Source organism: Molossus molossus, unplaced genomic scaffold (genome assembly GCF_014108415.1).
Source record: "Molossus molossus isolate mMolMol1 unplaced genomic scaffold, mMolMol1.p scaffold_m16_p_8, whole genome shotgun sequence".
Lineage (NCBI taxonomy): Eukaryota > Metazoa > Chordata > Mammalia > Chiroptera > Molossidae > Molossus > Molossus molossus.
In genome coordinates, this window is record NW_023425402.1 from 46,191,247 (window position 1) to 46,212,851 (window position 21,605).

At 36.5% G+C, this 21,605-nt stretch overlaps 1 protein-coding gene across 4 annotated transcripts in view; it reads left to right on the forward strand.

Moving 5' to 3' along the window:
* Positions 1-21,605, forward strand: part of LOC118621020 (cytochrome b5 reductase 4) — a 77,036-nt gene that overhangs the window by 32,881 nt on the left and 22,550 nt on the right. For 3 of the 4 annotated variants that reach the window (XM_036248207.1, XM_036248209.1, XM_036248210.1), the window contains exons 5-10: positions 8,021-8,050; positions 11,658-11,718; positions 13,256-13,313; positions 15,352-15,445; positions 18,001-18,033; positions 20,235-20,357. In XM_036248207.1, the coding sequence (XP_036104100.1) occupies positions 8,021-8,050; positions 11,658-11,718; positions 13,256-13,313; positions 15,352-15,445; positions 18,001-18,033; positions 20,235-20,357 (399 nt within the window). The remainder of the gene's footprint in view (positions 1-8,020; positions 8,051-11,657; positions 11,719-13,255; positions 13,314-15,351; positions 15,446-18,000; positions 18,034-20,234; positions 20,358-21,605) is intronic. The other variant, XM_036248208.1, reaches the window with a different exon arrangement.

Genomic DNA, 21,605 nt, shown 5'->3' on the forward strand with positions numbered 1-21,605 from the left:
TGATTCATAGGGCTAAGAATTAATTAACATGAGTAAAATTTCTTGCACAGTGAGAATAATAGATGCTCAAAAAAAGGATTATTTCTTTTGGTTTCTCTTGCTACAAAACGAATAAGTCATATGTATATATACCAAAAGCAAACTAGTTTGAACTTCAGTGTTTGGGAATTCTTCCAAACAATTTACTGTTGTAAACCAGTTCCTTTCTCCTCATAATTGGTTCCTAGGTTCACTGATTCACTGCCCATAGGACATATGATCTGAACTAAAATTTATAAATGAATAATTTTACCTTATCATGAATGTTGTATATCTTATTTTCACAATCTGGTACTAGAAGTCATGTGTTCTTCTGTAATACCTTTCAGGGTAATCAGAAAGTATGCCAGGTTCGTTAGGCTTCTGCCAATTAGTAAAAAGATTTTTCTGGTTTTTGTCCTTCCTCTCCGGAAATGAATGATAGTCCTCAAAATGCTTCTCCAAATATAACAAACACCATTTAAAATGAGCATATTAGGTCTCAAGGAAATCCAAGACATCCACAAAAAAAGGGTAGTTAGAAGCCAGCATGATAAGCTGGCTCTGAAGCTTCTATTTACCCAGAATGAGATATGGACTCTGAGATACTATGTATTTATAAATTAGGAGTTTCCTTTTTAATGCCATCTCTAGCCCTGATTACCGAGGCAGCATGATCTGAAGAAAGAGTAAAATTTATATTTTAAAGACCTGATTTTATTTGTGTTTTTATTGAGTTTATTGGGGTGACATTGATTCACAAAACCATACATATTTCTAGTTTACAACTCAGCAAAACATCTGCACACTGAATGCTGCACCCATCGCCCAGAGCAGAGTTCATAGAGACTTGATTGACATGGCTTCAGATCTCATCTCTGCCACTCACAAGCTCTTGTGTTCTTTAGCATCAGATCTGAGTGTTTTTCCTTAGCAGTAGATTGGGATTTAAGCATGAAACATCCTAACGTCACTGTGAGGATTAAATAAAGTAATATTTGCTGACTACCTACTGCATAAGAAGCAACAGGTGGTGGAGGTAGTAGAAGTAGTTGTTGCTGTTGTAGCTGCCTTCACCCCTCCACTCCTTGTGTATTGAGGCTACTTGCATTTCTGTTCCTTTCTGTATCCTTACAATCAATCAGGTATACACCAGTGTGGTGTGATGTGTTTTACCAGGATAGATGGTTCTGTGTCTATAAAAAATAAAGTATTGCCCTGGCCACTTTGGCTCAGCAGTTAGAGCATCAGCCGTGGACCAAAGAGTTGTGGGTTCGATTCCGGTCAAGGGCATGTACCTCAGTTGCGGTTCATCTCCGGCCCTGGTCGCAGTCGTGTGGGTGGCGGCCGGTTGATGTGTCCCTCTCACGTTGATGTTTCCCTCTCTCCCTCCCTCCCCCCTACCTGAAGATAAATAGAAAAATGTCCTCAGGTGAGGATTAAAAAAAATAGTATTATTATTATAGATAGGACATGTGAGAATGGGGTTGTGAATCCGTGTTTCGTTATAAATCCTTTTTGGATTAAAAATGTTTTACTAGGGTGAAGCCAGTAGCAGGTAGTAATAAGAGTCAACTTGCAAGGCATTAAGAAAACACAAGAATTTTATGAATCAGAAAAGCATTGATTGCAAGTAAATGGATAGGGTTTTTGTAACAGTGTAGAGACTGAAAATCTAGCAAAATACCATGTGAACTCCAGGCTAACCAGAATGAGTAAACCATATGAAAGGGACAGAGTAACTAAAGAGAAAGAATTAATGTGTCAGAAATAAGGAATGCCCATGATAATTGAGGTGAAGTGTGCTTTCACAGTACCACTATGTCTTTCCTCTGTAGACAGGGATTGATCATTGAACTCTGCTGGCCTGAGACTTATGGACAGAGACTCCTAGATGGGATAACTGTGTCTCTCCAAACTTGGGCAATTTTGACAATGAAAGAGGGTTCTGTTAGTAATTATACTGGGGTAATGGGATAAATTGACTGGCAACCCAGGGTATGTGTTTGCTCTATAATTAGAATTCCTGGATGAAATAAGAATAGAGGATGAAAACAGAGATGAAATGCGAATAGAAAATGAAAATAGATTAAATAGAACTAGAGAATGAAAACAGATGAAGTAGGAGCATAGAATGAAAACAGAGATAAAGTGGAAATAGTAGGTGGAAACTGTTGCTGAGGTGAGGTGGTGGGGAGACAGTGGCCGTACTGAAGAGGAATTTTATACGTGGGCTTCTCCATACCAGATCCATGACACCATCTTTTAGGTGGGGTGACTTGCCAGACACCAATGCAAGGGGATTCAGAATTGGCATTTTCTGGGCATCCCCACAGTTGGGCAGTATAGTTTTCATTTTATCTGGTGATTTTTAGTGTGGCAGTGTTGAAATGTCTGGGTATCTAGGAAGGAAACAGAAAAGCCAACAGAGTAGAATGTAAAATGTAATACCAGTGGATCCTTATTAAGCAAACAATCAGTGTGATTTTTATAATTCTTTGTTTAAAAAATATTATGATTTGTATTGTGCTTTACAAAGATAGCAATACTGAATAAAAGGAAAAAGTTTGAAAAGGTAAGCTTTAGTTGCTGATAATTTACTTACAGAGAACTCTTCATTCTCTGGCAAAGATGAAATATGTTCTTACTCCAGTCCTTTTCTGTCATGGTAGCCAGTAGCTGCATGTGGCTGTCAAGCGCTCAGAATAGCCTAGTCCAAACAAATGTGCTACAAGTATCAAGTATACAGTGCATTTAGAGACTTTCAGTATGAAAAAAAGAATGTAAACTATCTTGTAACTTTATATTGATTACATGTTGAAATGATAGTATTCTATTAAGTAAAGATAAATCATTAAAATTAATTTAACCTGTTTCTTTTTACTTTGCTAGTGTAGTTATTAGAAAATTAGAAATTCTACTGGTGGCTTGCATTGTGTTTCTTTTGGACAATGCTGTTCTAGATCATAAATGTACTTTTAAAAAATTCACAAGTCACATTTTTAAAGTGTCATATTTTCCAGTGGCAGAGTACAGCCTCAAGAATGTTACTTCTTTAATTTTTCATTGCTTTGTCACGTTTTCTAATACTTGATGTTTTTAGTTTTGATGCCCACTCTCTCAAGCAGTTAATGACTATAAATCACTTAGAACCATGGGTCAATAGAATACTTTAGAGGTGGAAGAGGGTTTTAGAGCTGTTCTAACACCCTGAGTTTAAAAGGAAAGATTCTGAGACTTGTACGTAAACTTCCTTACTACAGGCTATAGTTATTTAATTGGAGAAGCCCACCACTTAAAGAAATCATGGGTGCTTTCTTTTGGAAGGCAGAGATCACCTCATCAAAGTCATCCACTTTTATTTTCATTTATTGTTAATCCTCACCTGAGGATATTTTTCTATTTATCTTCAGATAGAGTGGGAGGGAGGGAGAGAGAGCGAGGGATAGAGAGGGAGAGAGAGAAATATTAATGTGAGGGGGACATATCGATTAGTTGCCTCCACACGACCTCGACCAGGGCCATGGATGAACTGCAACCGAGGTATGTGCCCTTGACCGGAATTGAACCTGTGACTCATTGGTCCTCGGGCCGATGCTCTAACCACTGAATCAAACCAGCCAGGTTGAAAATCATTCAGTTTTTCATAATTAATTTTCCTTTGGCATATGCCAGTGGTTTTAAACTGGGGTTGATTTTGTTCGTGGGGGATATTTGGCAATGCTGGAGATGTTTTGGTTGACACAACTAAGCTAAATGCTCCTTGCACGTCAGTGGGTAGAGGGGAGATCCAGGAGCCTGCTAAGTGCTTTATAACACACAGGATAGACTCCTATGTCCAGCCCCAGATTTTTATAGTGCTGAAGTAGAGAAACCCTCATATATGAATTATTTTTTTATTCTTAAAAAGGATGGTGTTAGTGGCATATGTATGTGAAGCAGGTACATAGACAAGACAGCATTGGGTGGGCTGGTAGCCAGCTGGAAGTTCAGCTTCTAGAGTAAAAGTTCTCCTTCCTGAGAGTGTCAGTTTCCCCATTGGTGAAATGTGGACAGTTCAGGGCTCAAGTTAGTGGGCAAAACACCAGCTCAGAGGCTGATGGGAGGGGGGAAGCAAGACAGTTACTAGTGGAGGGAAAGGGGTAGCGTGGCATAATGAAATGGCCTTTATAGAATGAGCAAATTTGTTATCTCAGTCAGGTTGTCTTCGTTTGCTTTTGTGACTAGAGAGTCTCTCGTCTGAGTTTAATCCTGGCATTTTTCAGAGTATGTATTTGAACTATTCAATCTTTATTTTAACCCTACTGGTAAACTGCTTCTAGATAGGGAGTAATTCTGGGCCTTGAAGCTTGAGAAATGTATAACATTTAAAGATGATTCAGAAGATGATTATAAAGAAGGATAGAGGAAAGTAAAAGGTAAAGATAGTTAAATATAAAAATTATTAAATTACATAAGATGTGAGAAATGAGTATGTAACTTTTGAAACAAAATCAAGAATTAGGTCTAAGTTGTGTTATGAGGAGTTTCGTTTAGAGATATGGAAGAATTTTCTAGAGAAAAATGGTTGTTAAACACGTTGTAAAGAGCCAGAGAGTCTCTGGCAAAGCTCAACAGTAAAGGGAACACAGGTGGTATGTTTTGGACTTTGTGGCTAAGATCAGCCTTTTGGAGTAAGAAGGGAAGATGAGATGTAGTTACATGATAAATATAAAACATTCTCTTACCAATGCTCGGTATTTCTCTTCCTAAAATGTTTTCTTCAGGGCCTTTCTGACAAATGCCTTTATAGTTTTAAAACATTACTTCCTCAGTGGAGTCTTTCAGATTTCTTGTAGGCTTCATACCATCTTCTACATACCTCTTTTATAGCATTTATCACATTGTATTAAAAAGAACGTACTGACATTTTATTTTAATTGTGTTTACTGAATATTTAAATAAGTAGTTCATTCACACAATTTAAGAATGAGAAATGCCCTTATCTACCTGTCTCCCATCTACCCTTTTCCCTTTCTACCACACACGAAGGTAACCACATTTCTACGTTTATTGTGAATTATTCTAAATTACCTTTTGCGTGTATAAGCAAACTGAATATATATTCATATTTTTCTAATTTTTTTTTTTTTTTTTTTTTTTTATCCTCACCCGAGGATATTTTTCCATTTTTTGTACAGCTAGAGTGGGAGGGAGAGAGAGGAAGGGGGAGAGAGAGAGAGAAACATCGATGTGAAGGGACACATCGAGTGGCTGCCACCCGCACGACCAACCAGGGCCGGGGACAAACTGCAACCGAAGTACGTGCCCTTAGCGGGAACCGAACCCGGGTCTCTCCGGACCGCAGGCCGACGCTCTAACCGCTGAGCCAAACCGGCCAGGGCCATTCTAAATTACCTTTTGCGTGTATAAGCAAACTGAATATATATTCATATTTTTCTAATTTTTATCCAAATGGTTTCTTACTGTGTCAGTATCTCTGTTAAGATGAAGATCAACAAATACTTGTTAAAAGAATGAGCATACTGGTAAAGCAGGGTTTTTCTCTTCTTTTTTATCCCAGGGACTCTGCCTGTGGCTCCACTCAGCAGAGGTGAACTAGATTGGGGTCACAGTAAAAATCCTTACCCAGCCCTCTTTCCAAAGAGGAGTAGAATGCTGGTAGATCACAGTGCTAGCCTTCCTAACGATGCCGACCTCTCCAGAAAGCAGAGGTTCTAAGCGGGGTAATGCAGTTCACACAACGTTATGACAAAAGATACTCTCTTGGCCATGGCGCCAACAAGATGATAGAATTAGTTATCAAGACAGAATAACAGATTTCTAGTCAGAGAGGAATGTGTCTCATGTGACTGAAATGATTCAGATGTTACATTCTTTAATAGCAAAAAAAAAAAACAAGTCTTCGTATTTCTATACTCAGTTTTTGAAAAGAGCTGTAATAGTAGAGTTTTTAAAGGTAATTTAGATCATTTAAGTAGAAGACCTCTTCCTACTGATACTTTTTAATACTTTTTGTATTAAAAAAAAGACCAAGGGAAAAATTACTAATTTATCAGGATCCAGATAATTCTGACAGATTCAAATCAATTCATATCAGGGAAGAAGTAAGTACATATTTTTCACTAGAAAATAGTTAATTACATGGGGCAGTTTTTCAAAATCTGAGAGCCTCTTAGATTAAAAACAAATTGTTTTACATGATAAATGAAATTTATCAAACTACCAGCTGTGTGATATACTGAAAACAGGTTTACTTGTGATACTGCGTGTTTGCTGTTTGTTCTAAGATAAAGCAAATAATCACAAGTGCAGTAGCAAAGACAGATGAAACTGACTGAAAGTAAGTGTCTAAGCAGGGACATTAGCGATCCCTTGCAAATTGAAATGACTAGATTTTTATCTGGCATTTGATAAACAAAGCTCATTTTTAGGTATAATTTAACTGGTTTTAGGTCTTTTGTGTTTTCAGTAAGTGTTAACTCTAGCAGTGTTAGTAGTAACAAGTATGGTGCTAAATTTCAGAAGAAATAAAGTCTAATCTTGGTTTTGCTGCTCAAGAGCTGTGGTTTTCATTCAAGTCCTTGACCCGGTTTTCAATCATAAATAAAGGGATCACATGATACTTGGCTATATGTTGTTAAGATTCCTTTCAGCTATGAAAATTGTTTTCGAAAGTGAATATTAAGGGGGTCATCTGGCCCCCTTAATCATGTTTATTTTATGACATGTGAGTGAAATGGAGGTAATTATGGGCTTCCCTGGTTGATTGAAAATCAGAACGTAAAAATTTTATAAGCTTTGATTTAAGTTTCTTTTTCTATAAAACAAGGTGTTATCACATTAACAAGTGATATATTTCACTTTATTGCTTGGATAATTTGTGTTAGCTAGTCATTCAATTATTTTATTTATTTATTTTTTATTAATCCTCACCCGAGGATATTTTTCCATTAATTAAATTTTTTTTTTTTTAAGACAGGGAGGGAGAGAGAGAGAAAGAGAAACATTGATGTGAGAGAGAAACATGATTTGGTTGCTTCCACACGACCTCAACTGGGGCCAGGGATTGAAACTCTGACCCTTTGGTCTGCGAGCCAACTCTCTAACCGCTGAGCCAAACCATCCAGGGCTCAATTATTTTTTATAAACCCTGGCAATTTGCTGAGGGTTTTATTTTGACCATATGGTGTAACTCTCATGATCAAGATATATAGATTTGTGAGTTGGCTGCCATTCTGAAAGAAAATACCTGTTAATATTTTTTCTAGGTTGTAACACTAATAATTGCATTGTATATATATGTGAAAGTTAACACATTTTCAACAATATGGCCATTTAAATTTGGAGTAACAGGGGTGATTTTAAGTTCTGACCTAAATAAAAGAGAAACATAATAAAATATTGGTCTTTGGGTTATTAATATGTATGTTTCATTTATAAAATGTAGTCTAATTCTGGTTAATTTTTACTAATTTAGAATATGATAACCTGGAAAAAATAGGGTTCTAATATGCTTTCTAAAAAAAATTAACCATGATATTAAAAAAAAATGTCCAAAGAAGTAGAGAAAAGCCCAGTGAATGGGAGACAAACACCCAGAGAGATAGTGTGGCAATCTTCAGAGTGAAACTTCTTTGAAACATAGGCCCTTATTTCTCTCTCAGGCCTTAGAAGACAGCCCTTCAAGATATAAGGGCTAGTATCTTTAAATCAATAATATCAACTGAGCCCTGCCAGTGTGGCTCAGTGGTTGAGCGTCGACCCATGTATCAAGTGGTCTCCAGTTTAATTCCCGGTCAGGGCACATGCCCAGGTGTGGGCCTGATTCCCAGTAGGGGGTATGAAGGATGCAGCCAGTCAATGTTCTCTCATTGATGTTTCTATCTTTCTCTTCCTCTCTCTCTCTAATATCAATAAAGAAAAAAATAATAATATCAACTGATATTCTCTTTGGCATTATAATATTCTTATATGACTTTCTTTCTAAATCACTGTACAGACTATCATGAGGAAAAGAAAATCTTAAATGGTAAGTCATAAATTTATAGTAAAAAATGAATTATACTCACATGATTATGTATAATATTGCTTCACAAATTATCTGGGGTATTTGGATTTTTTTTATACTAATGATGTCTTTACGTGCCCAAACTTAGAGGATTTGACAGAATTCGATAGATCCCATATTTCAGCCATTACTCTTATAATAGTCCCTTCCATGACATCCCTGAACGTGTGTTCATCGGCCCTCAGCTTGAAGTGTTGTAGTCATTGGAAAGAAGACTGAACAAGTCACCTCCCTCAGGCATGTGAGCTCACCTCCAGTGGTTGAGTACAGATGCTCAGAGCCTGTCAGCCTTCTCTCTGGGCCCAGCAGTGGCTTCTTCATCCATTCAGTTTGACTTGAAATTATGACTGAACTATATTAATGTATGTTTAATAATAGGGTTTTTTCTCACTGCAGAAGAAAGTTTTAGAAATTCAGCTAATAAGCTAGATTGCCAGAAGAGTTAATTTTTTTTTTTTTTTGCATTTATCTTCAGATAGAGCAGGAGGGAAAGAGGGGGGAAGACAGAGAGAGAAACATCGATGTGAGAGAGACACATCGACTGCTCGCCACCTACACGACCCCAACTGGGGTCAGGGACAAACTGCAACCGAGGTACATGCCCCTCATGGGAACCGAACCCGGGACTCTGGTCCGCAGGCCGACGCTCTAACCGCTGAGCCAAACTGGCCAGGGCAAGAGTTACATTTTTATAACTAGAGAAAATAGTCTGTATTGTAGATTAATTTATGCTGTTTGTGATGTAACAACTGAAGTTGCTTGTCCAATAGTATAACACTGCTTAAATGAGGCACTGATCTTAAATTTCATATGATTGGCTCTTCTGTGGTACTACACAGACAGCCTTCACTTAAAGACTAATTACTGATGGACTGGGCATTTCATTTCCCACCACATATGGCTTCCAGAATCTATTGCCCTGCTTTGGATGCACTGCATTTAACTAATATCTCAGTTAAAGGTGGCCCTAAAAATGGACTATAACATACCAGTGGTCTGACTGGCACAGTTACCTCTTACGACCATAGATCTCTAAGATGATTTTACACACACACACACACACACACACACACACAGGTAGGCAAAAGTTGTAGGGAAAAAGACATGCAGGTTATTATTGTAATAATAATGCAAGAGTAAACTGTTTCACACACTCACAACTGTAAACCTACTTTTGCTATAGTAGGTGCCTCTCATGTTTGACCCATTTAAGTCCATGAGGTAAGTCATTGTATTTGCAGATATGATCTACCTGCCTTCCAAGTCTTTATTCATACAGTTGTTTAAAATACTGAATGGGATAGACTAGTATAGTTCACTAGATTCTTCATTCCTTCAAGTTGACATCAGTTCATTAATCAGCATTTTTGAGAGGGAGAATGTCCATTCAGTCCAACTTACTTTACCTAATTATTTTACTCCACCCCACATTCATCTCAGATACCTTCAACTTATCCCAAGGATATTATGTGTAAGGTGTTGTATATTATTTAGCCTATGGCATATTCTCTTCTAATAATTTATATTTGCATGGTACTATAGATTTTAGAATGTTTGGGAATTGTTTGCTCTCTCATGAGACTACAGGACAGATGTCTGTACTGGTTTGAATTTGAAGAGGAGGAAACAGTGGTTTTCATAAGTCACAGTGCTGACACTGAGCTTAAATCCAGATTTCCTGGTACTAATCAGATTATGTAAGGTCAAAATTGACTAATGATTTATTAATTGTATTGATAGCTTTTTCTTATAGAAATTCTTAGATTATGATGTGTTTGTTTGTTTATTTATGTGAGGCCCAAAAAGAGTATGTATCTCTTAATAAAATATCTTTTAGGGCTTCTCAAATAACTTAATAAGATTATTATTTTTTGGGGGGGGGGCGGTCATTTTACAAAGAATACATTTTAATTGTTGTAGTCTTACCTCTTGTATTATACCTATAGTTTTGTGGTGGAGCATTCTTCTTTTGCTCACTGCTAATTGCTTCATATCTTTGGCCTTGTTATGTCACATCTCAGAGACTTCCTTTGTTTATCTGAAAAGTAAGTGTATTCTGCAGAGTTACATGGAAAGAGATGGACGCTGAGTGAGTAAGGCCTGAACTTAGGGCTCCCAGTCAGCCCCATCCCCAAAACCTGGCCATCTGACACCTGTGCTTGCACTTAAGCTTGTTCTTCAACACGAAATTCTCCAACTAAAAAGAACCTTGAAAATCTCTAAACTAGCTTCTCTTAAAAGGTGCCTCCCAACTCTAACTTTATATAATTACCATGACTTCTAATTTGAAAATTTCAAGACTCACCAAAGACTAAACATTAATTTTTTTCCTATGCAGTTTGAGAAATAATATAATCAATGCAGTGATTTTCAAAAGTCTTTAGCAGCAGTATTCTTTTTCTCAAACAAAATCTTCTAGAAATGCCCTGGCCAGTTTGGCTCAGCAGTTAGCGCATCAGCCTGCGGTCCAGAGAGACCCAGGTTCGGTTCCTGCTAAGGGCACGTACCTCTGTTGCAGTTTGTCCCTGGCCCTGGTTGGGTCGTGCGGGTGGCGGCCACTCGATGTGTCCCTTTCACGTCGATGTTTCTCTCTCTCTCCCTCCCACTCTATCTGAAAAAATATGGAAAAATGTCCTCGGATTAGGATTAAAAAAAAAAATCTTCTAGATACAACAATGCACTCCTGTTGTGGGAGGAAAATATGTAATATTTATAGAATCTCCAGAATTCTTCCATGTCTCAGAGTTTTCTAATAAAATTTGAAAACCACAGCCTTAGTGGACTTTTAGAATGTTTTGTTGCTGTGTGCCCACAAGGACTGAAGTGGAAAAAAACAAAACAAAACAATACCACATGTCAGTGAGGTTCTGAAGCAGCGAGAACTCTCAAACACTTCTGGTGAAAAATGTAAATTTGTACAACCACTTTGAAAAACTGTTTAATAGTATCTACTAAAGCTAAGCATATGCACACCCTGTATACCTACCAGAAATGTTGATATATGTTTTTTAAGAATGTACATGTACAAGAATATTTATAACAGCACTCTTCATAGTAGTTGAAACAGCCCAAATATCCATCAACAGGAGAATGAATAAATTCTGGTATATTCATACAATATAATACTACTCAGTAATAAAAAGGAGCAAACTACTGCTGCATTCAACAGCATGGATAAAATCTCAAAGCTCCAGATTTGATTTATTGCTTACTATCAATCATGCTTATTTGACAAAAGAACTACAATGTCCATAGTGCTGGACAAAAAAAGAGACAGACCGAAAGAGAACATATCTTACCATTCTGTTTTTAGAAGGGTCAAATAGAGGCATAAACTAATCAAGATGTTAAAATAGTGGTTACTCTTGCCGGGGTGGTGATCGGGAAGGGGTGCAAACAGTGCCTGGCTACCAGGGTACGTTTTACTTTATGAACATTTATTGAGTAGTACATCTGTGATTTGTGTCCTTTTATAATATTTCAATAAGAAGTTTACTGGAAAGATTAAAAGAAAGAAAAATGCTACGATGATGAACTGTGGCTGTTTTGTTTATTTTTCTTTATGAAGGCATGCTTCCCAAGAGCCAAGTGACAGATACACTTGCCAAAGAAGGCCCTATTTCTCCAAGGTATGCATTCTTATTTTACTTTTTAAAAGCTAAATTAATTCTAGACCAAAATCTACACATTAAAAAAATAAAACAGCTATGGGTTTGATTTACTGCTTACTATATTAGTCATGCTGCTTTTTTTTTATCCTCACTCGAGGATATTTTTATATTTATCTTCAGCTAGAGCGAGAGGGAGAAAGAGAGAGAGAGAGAGAGAGAGAGAGAGAAACATAGATGTGAGAGAGACATTGATTGGTTGCCTCCCACATGACCTCAACCGGTGCCCGGGACGGCCCGCCACTGAGGTCCGTGCCTTTGGCCAAAATCAAACCCGTGACTCTGGTCCGCAGGCCGATGTTCAAAGTCATGCTTCTTTGACACAGAACAGCAGTGCTTTATTTATTAGGCATTATTGGAGAACAAACTATTCTGTAAACATGAGTTTTTAATATACTGAAGTTTGATTTGTTTTAAACACCAAAAGTTAAAAAAAAAACTATCAAAATATTTTTTGATGATAAAATATACATTAATGGTAGAAAACTTGGAAAATTCAGAGATATACAAAAGAAAGTGATAAAAAATCAATTTTAATCTCCTCAACCCTAGGTATATGGTCTTAATATTTGGTTTATTCCACCCAGTTTCACTCATATAATACCTATTTTCATATTATTCTCTTTTGATAATATTGGTATTATGATGTATTCTATGACCAGTTTCCTGTGTTATTAAATATTCTATAAAAGTATTTTTGTCTGCATTCCATTATATGACCATACCATAATTTATTTAATTACTCTGTTTTTTGTATATCTAATTTGTTAAATCATTTTAATGAAAATCTTTCAAAATGTATTTATCACACTCTAATTGTCTTAGTAAATTAAGCTATTCATATATTTTTTTGTTAATGACTTATCAGATGTCCTCTATTTTATATCAGCAGCATCCTGCATATCTGTTAAATCATTTCATATAAAATATGTTGAATTATTTTTATATAAGTTAATGCCCTAAGGATTCTTCCTCTAGGATTTAGTTATGAGTGTCTATATGTAGGTAATAAGTAAAAAAAAAAAAAAAACAATCAGTTTAATAGCTATTACAAAACAGAAGACTTAGTTTTATTGTTTACCTAGTAAACAACCTTGATGAATGAATTTCTTGAGTAATAATATATTTGTGACAGGGAGGTGTAGAAGTAATTATAAGCATGTAGGTTTTATGTTCCTTAAGAAAACATTTTGTGTTTTGTTACTGCTCTGATAAAAGAAGATTTTAGTAAGGAGAAATGAAACATTTATAAGAAGTGTCTTGTCAAAAATATCTTTTTTTTTTAATCCAAATTGGAACACATGGAACTGTAGGTATTTTAAATTTGGAAAATATTGCCAGTTATATAATGGTAAGACCAATGATTATTTAGGAAGAAAAGAAAGTTTACCTAGAAAATATATTTCTCACTGTAGATTTTAGACAATTAATGATTTACTATATATTAATGCACATGATTGTTGATATAATTATTCATTTTTTTCTTGATATTTTACAGCTATGACTGGTTTCAAACAGCCTCTTTAGTCACCATTGTCATATATACTAAACAGAAGGTAAACACATCTTTAAAATCAGAAAAAGAAAAATGTTAGCTATGTGCCAGGTACTTTTCTAAGCACTTTACTTGTATTGACTTATTACCCCCCCACAATAACGCTGTGAGGTAAATACTTTTGTTATCCCTGCTTTACAGATAAGGAAACAGAGAGATTAAGTAATTTACCCAAAGTCATTCAGTAAGTGGCAGATGTACCTTTGTGAACCCTGGCAGGCCAGCTCTACCGCACATGCTCTTAACCATGCTACAGCCTCTTAGAAAAAACTTGGATAGCAAGGTTTTATGTGCCTTTCTATGATTTTTTTTTTTTTAAAGTATGGATGACAAAAGTGAGAATCCCATTTAACTTCACCATGAGAACTAATTTCCTGACCATAAATTGTGAATTGAGAGACAGGAGAGACTTCATTGCTATGGCTTAGAATGCTGAAACCACTAATGGGGTTCAGGCACCCTTTTGAAACTAAAATTCAGGACGTAATTCATTCACTATTTGATGAACACCTACTTTATTTGCAGCGTTCTCTTACATATCAGAGATCTAAGAATATGCCAGATACATAGAGACTTGGCTTTTATTGGGCTTACAGTCCAGCTGGGAATTTAGATAAATAAGCAGGCAACTTACAACACCTCCAAACCCAGCCTGCAAAATGACATGGTTCCCACATTTCAAGAACCATGTGGATTTAAAAACAACTTCTAGCAGCTAGGGGTTTTTGAGAAGTCATGCTACTTCTGTAGTAGCAGAACCACATCTGAGCAAGTGAGTTCCTCTGACTCTTGCAGCATGGTTTGGCCATTCCATAAGAGCCACCAGCCTCTGCCTGATATAGCAGGAGTGCCACAGGCACTGCCTGCTCCTCCTTCCTCTCCCTCTAGTTATTGTCTCATTGTACAGTCCAAAACCAAGAGGGCAGAGCCTAGGGAAGCTGGCGTCTACTGCCATTAGTAATATCAGTGAGGCACAGAGAAGAGTTGACTACAGGAAGGGGGAAGGTTTCTACGTATTATTATATGTTGGATGTTGTCATTTTTTTATTTGACAATCTAAGGGAAAAGAGGTCAGTTTTCTTGCTTAAATAGTCAGGTATTGCATGGGGGGGGTTGTTGTTTTTTTTAATTGAATTTATTAGGGGGACATTGGTTCACAAAACCATACAGATTTCAAGTGTTCAACTTAATAAAACATCTTCTGTACACTGCATTGTGCACCCATTGCCCCAAGCAAAGTCTCTTTCCATCCCTATTCCACCACCCCCACCTTTGCCCACTTTCATCTAGCCCCCACCCTCCTAAACTCTGGCTGTCGCCACACTGTTGTCCGTGTCTGTGTGTCATGTATATATGTTTTCGGTTAATTCCTTCACCTTTCATCCAGTCCCCCATCCGCTTTCCCCTCTCCCCTCTGTTCCAGGTATCTGTGCCTCTTTTCTGTTTTTGGCTAAGATCAAGTATAAGTGTTGCATGTTTTAAAAATTTGTTAGGCCTGCCATGGTACACCAGTTGAAAATCACTGATATCAATGATAAGTACCCAAATAACTTGCACCAAGGCTTTGTGGAAATTAGAGACATCTAAAAATTTGTCAGTGATCTTCTTTTTTTGATTAGCTGAGGTTGAGAGACTGTATAATTTGCCTAGCATCACACAATAGTGGAAAGATTAAAATTAACACAAATATATTGGCTCCTGGTCTGATTATAATTGTTTTTGTCAAATTATTTATTCAATAAATATTTATTAAGCATCTCCTAGATGCCAAGCAGTATTCTCTGTACAGTTCCTTATGCCTAGAGCTTAGAGATGAGTAAGGTAGATAGCAAGCACAGACAAGTATGTAATTCAGATTGCAATTTGTGCTTTGAAGAGAACTGGGTTGTAGGAGATAAAAAACAGGAGTAATGTTTATGTATCTTGTGGGGTCTGTAAAGAAGTGCCATGTAAGGTTCCACTGATCATCTTAAAAGTATAGCTGTTGAAGTCTGGGAAAAAATACCTTTTAATCTTTCTCTTTTTGCTTTCTATTTAAGGATTTAAAATTAGACTCAGTAATAGTTGATCATCAGTATGATTCCTTTAGAGCAGAAACGATCATCAAGGATTATTCATATCTTATACATATTGGTAAGTACCTTATTCTTTATTAGTGGAAAGAACTCCAGCTTCTGTTAAATATGGCAGTAACTTGGTCTGAAGTCTAGGTACTAAATATTTTATCTACTATTGTTTTTTATTTTTATTTTTAAATCCTCGCCCGAAGGTACGTTCTTTTTATCTATCTGTTTTTAGAGAGAATGGAAGGGAGGGAGAGAGAGAGAAACATTGATCGGTTGCCTCTGGTATGTGCCCCAAAAAAGGATCAAACATGCAGCCCAGGTTATGTGCCCTGACTGGGAATCAAATTCACAACCTTTTGGTGTATGGAATTACGCTCAAACCAACTGAGCCACCAGGCCAGGGCTATCTGCTGTTATTTTGATTTAATATTTAATATGCTATCATTTTGGTCATTTTTGATCAATTTTTTTCAGATACTTCTTTATATTAATGAAATTGCTAGCAAATGGCAATATAACCTCACCTTTCCCAAGTTTAACCAACTAGATGTAATCAAAATCAGTAATAATATGAAACATTGCCCCAGCTTTGTTAGACTCTTACTTGACACCTACAAACAAATCTCCGGAAGCCTGTCTGTCACGTTTCTACTGAGCACCTTTCACCGCATGTTAATTTCATTGGCCTGTTTCTTGCCACCTCTGTCACAGGGAAGTCAGAGGCTGCAGTGAAGCAGCATGGACTGCAAGGTTGTTTATATCCCTCCATAGTCAAAGACCAAACATACAGTTCACTTCCGTCTTGAGAGATTACAGATCTGTCAGAAGGAAAAACTCAGGACTAAAATCTGGAATAAAAGAAACCAGATTCTGAATCCATTTCTGACCCATAATGAGCTTGACTCTAGGATTTCACTCTTTTCTCCTTTTATGAAGATTATATTCTAATTACAAGGTAGAAATGAAACAAACAAAAAACAACAGCAAGAAGAAAATAATCTTCATAATTGTTTTACATATGAATTCTTTTTTTTTTTTTTTTTAATCCTCATCCGAGGACACTTTTCCATTTTTTGTACAGACAGTGTGGGAGGGAAAGAGAGGAAGAGAGAGAGAGGGAAACATCGATGTGAAAGGGACACATCGAGTGGCTGCCACCCGCAAGACCAACCAGGGCCGGGGACAAACTGCAACCGAGGTACATGCCCTTAGCGGGAACCGAACCCGGGTCTCTCCGGACCGCAGGCGGACGCTCTAACCGCTGTGCCAAACCGGCCAGGGCAACATATGAATTCTTATGTAAAGAACTTTTGTAAAGCACAGAGTGAAATTCTCTAAATCTCAGCTAGCTCAGGATCCTGCTTGGTGCTTTGCTATATTAATGAAGTACTTGCAGTCCTGAATTTGGTCAGAGCTGATCATTGTGCTTTTCTTTCTTATCCACCCCCCCCCACATTCATTAATCAATCTCAAACCTACAACCTTTCTGCTAGAAATATGTCCTATCCTATTTTTTGTTAGCCTAAGATCTAATGTTAATTGCCTCTTATAGGAGATGTCTATACATTATTCATTAGCACTGTCATAATTTAAAAAAATAAAATAAAACCTCTGTACCAGCATCTGCTGTGTTTCAAATAGTATGGCTAATTTTGTTCACACTGCATGTAGCTAATATATCTAGCATACTTACCAAAAAAACACACAAAAATTTCACATTCAAAAAATGTGAACTCTTGCCCTGGCCGGTTTGGCTCAGCGGTTAGAGCGTTGGTCCATGGGTTTGAGTCCGGTCCAGGGCACGTACCTCGGTTTTGATTCATCCTGGCCCTGGTTGGGGTTGTGCAGGAGGCAGCCACTTGATGTGTCCTTTCACGTCGATGTTTCTCTCTCTCTCTCTCTCTCCCTCCCCCTCCCTCCCTCCCTCCCACTCTATTTGAACAAAAATGGAAAAATGTCCTAGAGTAAGGATAAAAAAATATATATATATGAAACTCTTGGTTGGTAATATTGAATCAGAAGACTAAAATGCTGTAAATTTTAAGTTCCATATAACCATATTAACACAGTGGAATTTAGAGCAGATGTTTATAAAAATATTTCTTGTGTTTCCTTCTGGAATATAAGTTCCATAAGGGCAGGGATTTTTCTTTCACTAACTGCTGTACCCATAACACCTAGAAAGTGCATGGTACACATAGCTGTTCAGTAAACTCTCTCTAATAACTGAATGAGCATTCAACTTTAGAGAACAGTGAGAAAGGGAAAACCAAGCTAGACCTGGCCTGGCCTCTCTCCCTGCCCTGCTTTCTTCTTGGTTTGTAGGGTTGTCAGTCAGGGACCACACATGGAGTAGTGTGGGTTACCACCTGTGAGCAATGGAGTATTTACTCTTTAATTTATAGGGGGAGAATTAGGGAAAAATGAAGAAATGTATTTAGTATGTTTAAATAATTTGACTCTACATTTTGATTGTATACAGTTTCTTTTGGTCTCTCAGAATATGTTTTACTTATCTTGAGAGATTTGAAATAGCGCATAAAAGAACCATTTAAAAGATCTTACATGATGTTCATCAACTGTATGAATTAAAGTTAGATTTTTATTTTTTTTTTTTCCCAGAGCTAAGCCATGAGATTCAAGAAGATTTTTCTGGTAAGTTTTACCCAAAAATAATTATGTATGTACATGATATGCACATACACACATACATGTATATATATGAAGGGGAGTCAGCATTTGTTTTATATTCACGTGTACGTATTTCTGTTGCAAAACAAAGATGTGATTTTTTTAGATAAAGAATGCATTAATTTTTAAATATACTCTTCTCTCTGATTTCAGAGTTTTTTTCCCTCTTTTTTTCTTTTTGTTCCTTCCATCTCTTTATTCTTCCCTTTTCTTCTTAGTAATAAATTTGTCTTTCTTTTATTTTTCCTTATCTCTGCCCTACTCCTGTCATTCAGCTTGTAGAAATACACTAGATCAGACAAATTTTTCTTGGGTATATATATTTGAATGTTTAATGTTGACAAAGCATGTTAAATTATGAATATTGCTGCATATAAATACACAATGTGGATTTTACACAGCTGTTTTAACAACAGAAGACTCATGATTGAATGGTGGTCTCTTGGGATTTTTTTAGCTTTATTTTAAATATAATAACATATTTAATGTGTACAACACGATGATTTGATACAGGTATACACTGTGAAAGGATTCGCATAATTGAATTAATAAACACAACCATCATCTCACATATTTTACCTTTTTTTTTTCTTGGTGAGAACATACGTTCTACTCTCTTAGCCAATTTCAATTATACTATATGGTATTATCAACTGTAGTCACCATGTTATACCTTAGATTCTCAAATTATTCATCTTATAACTATTTCCCCTACCCCTCAGCTCCTGGCAATCTACCCCTCAGCTCCTGGCAATCACCATTCCATTCTCTGTTTCTACGAGTTCACTTTTGTTTTGTTTTTAAGATTCCATATATAAGAGAAGAGATGCTATGTCATATTTGTCTTCTCTTTCTGGCTTATTTCACTTAACATAATGTCCTCCAGATTTGCCCATGTTGTAGCATGACAAATTTTCTTCTTTTTTAAGGCTGAATGATATTCCACTGTGTGTATGTGTGTGTGTGTGTGTGTGTGTATTTTTTTTTCTTGTTTTAAAATACTGTCAGAATACTTTATACTGGTTCTGTCTCCCCTTTTCTATGTACACTTTTCTATGTAGTAACTCTATAAATTGCATAAATTTAGCTCTTTAAAGTCATAAACATGTTTTTATGTTTGGTAAGCTTCAGATCAGTGCTCATTGAATTGAATTCATTTGACTATTATGAGAAGTTATTGAATTGCTGTGAAATTTTGTGTTTATGGTGAGGGAGAACAGATAGATTGTTTCTAAAGACAAAATGAACTATACTTTAGGTCTTTAAACTCACATTCAATTCATAAAATTTAATCAGTGTATAAAAGTCTGTGGTTTATTAATTTATCCATATATTCTAAACTATTTTACTCATTCAAAAATAAAGATAATGCCCTGGCCAGTTTGGCTCAGCGGTTAAAGCGTCGGCCTGCGGTCCGGAGAGACCCGGGTTCGGTTCCCGCTAAGGGCACGTACTTCGGTTGCAGTTTGTCCCCGGCCCTGGTTGGTCGTGCGGGTGGCAGCCACTCGATGTGTCCCTTCACGTCGATGTTTCTCTCTCTCTCTCCCTTCCTCTCTCTCCCTCCCACTCTATCTGTACAAAAAATGGAAAAATATCCTCGGGTGAGGATAAAAAAAATAAATAAATAAAAAAATAAAGATAACATAGAAGGCTTTTAATTGTCAAAGATTCACTTGCACTTTATAGGGACTTATTCTACTGAGGCAGTTTGTGCATTTATTAGGCTCAGTATTGGTCTACTGAATTCACTCATTAAGAACCCCTCAGGTCCCAACTGAAAAATGTTAAAAGTATGCAAATTAAATTTGCCTTTATGGGTCCTTTCAATGGCTAATGTGTATATTTAACCCCCCCCCCTTTTTTTAGCTACATGTTAATTAGTTGCCATGGCTATATTTGAGTTTCTATGAAAACTAGCAATACATATTATTTTGGTCCTTGATGAATTAGCTTGAAAGAAGTTCATGTGAATTTAAAGTAAATTAAGCTGGATTTAACATCATATAAGGTATAAAAATTTTGGTGAATATGTGTACAAAATCTTATTTATTTTACTAATTATCAGTGCCACTCATACAGATTGGATTGTTTGAGAACGATTGGTTTTAAAATAAAATTTTATATTTAGTATCAGTGAACATAAATGAAATTTATATTTTTTTCAGTGCGGGTTATTCAGAATGTGGGAAAGATAGAGATTGCCCTAAAGAAAAAGGAGAATACTTCTTGGGAATGTCTTGGTCGTCCCCTGGAGAATCATAATTCATTTGTTCCAAAGAAAGATGCAGGTATGCTGTTCTGTTATTTTCAGTCCTGTGTTTAAGAAATTGCGTTAGTGGCACATTTGTTCCAGAGTGTGGAGAGCCACTTTGGGATGAGCGAAAGGGTCCTTGTGTCTCCCTCTAAGAAGTTGAAATGGGGGGAGGGGGACTGCAGGAAGTTAGAGGGATTGAGCAAGAGAAAAAAAAACTCATGGACATGGATAACAGTGTGGTGATTGCCACGGGGAGGGGGTATAAGAGGGGTAGAAGGGTATAAGGGGATAAATTGTGATGGACAGAGACTTGACTTGGGTTGGTGAACACACAGTATAGTGTACAGTATAGATGATGTGTTGTAGAACTGTGCACCTGAAACCTGTAGAGTTTTGTTAACCAGTGTCACCCAATAAATACAATAAAAAGGAAAAAAAAGTTGAAGTGGTACTTTTTTTTTCTTTTCAACAGAGATTACATTTCAGATTCTACTGTCTAATGTTTAGGCAAAACAAAGTCATTAGGTAATGGTACCTGAATGGAGAAGCCCACTTGTGCTTAGCTTGGTGTCCACCATTCACTTCTTCAGGCTTCCTTTGATAAAAGGCACCAAAACAAGTTTAGGTTTATACCTCATATACACATCTAATTTTTTTCTATTAAAAAAGACATGTTTAGTGTTTTTCTGCTTACCTAGACCAGTTTCTCAGTTTATTCCTAAAGGATGTAATTCGTTTGTTTTTTTTTTTCATCTCATTTCTTCATTTACTTTCTTTCTTCCTTTATTTTTTAAGCATTTTATCAAAGTATAACAACATATTTATAGAAAAGGGTACATGTTGCAAGTGTTCTACTTGATGACTTTTCAGAGTGAACACACTGTATTGGTAGGATTTTCTCCTCGTACAAGTGTTTTGAAGGTTCACAATTTGATATGCCTTAGTGTGGGGCTCTCTTCATCCCTGGGCTAGATATGCATTCTTTTGTGTGAATTCTTATGGAAACTTATAACCCTTACTTTTTGCAAATACTAATTTTTCTTCCCTGCATGGTCTATTTTGTCTTTCTAGAAGTATTCTTATTGTAAACCTCCTTAACCAGTCCTCTAATTATCTGATCTTTTCTCTCTCATTTTCAGGTTAGTCCTTTTGTTCTATTTTTTGGGAGATTTCTTCAGCTGTGCCTTCCAGCTCTTCTGTTGAATTACTTATTTCTGTTATCATATTTTTAACTTCTAATACCTCTTTTGATTTTTATTTCTTTGTTTTAGTATCTTTTCTT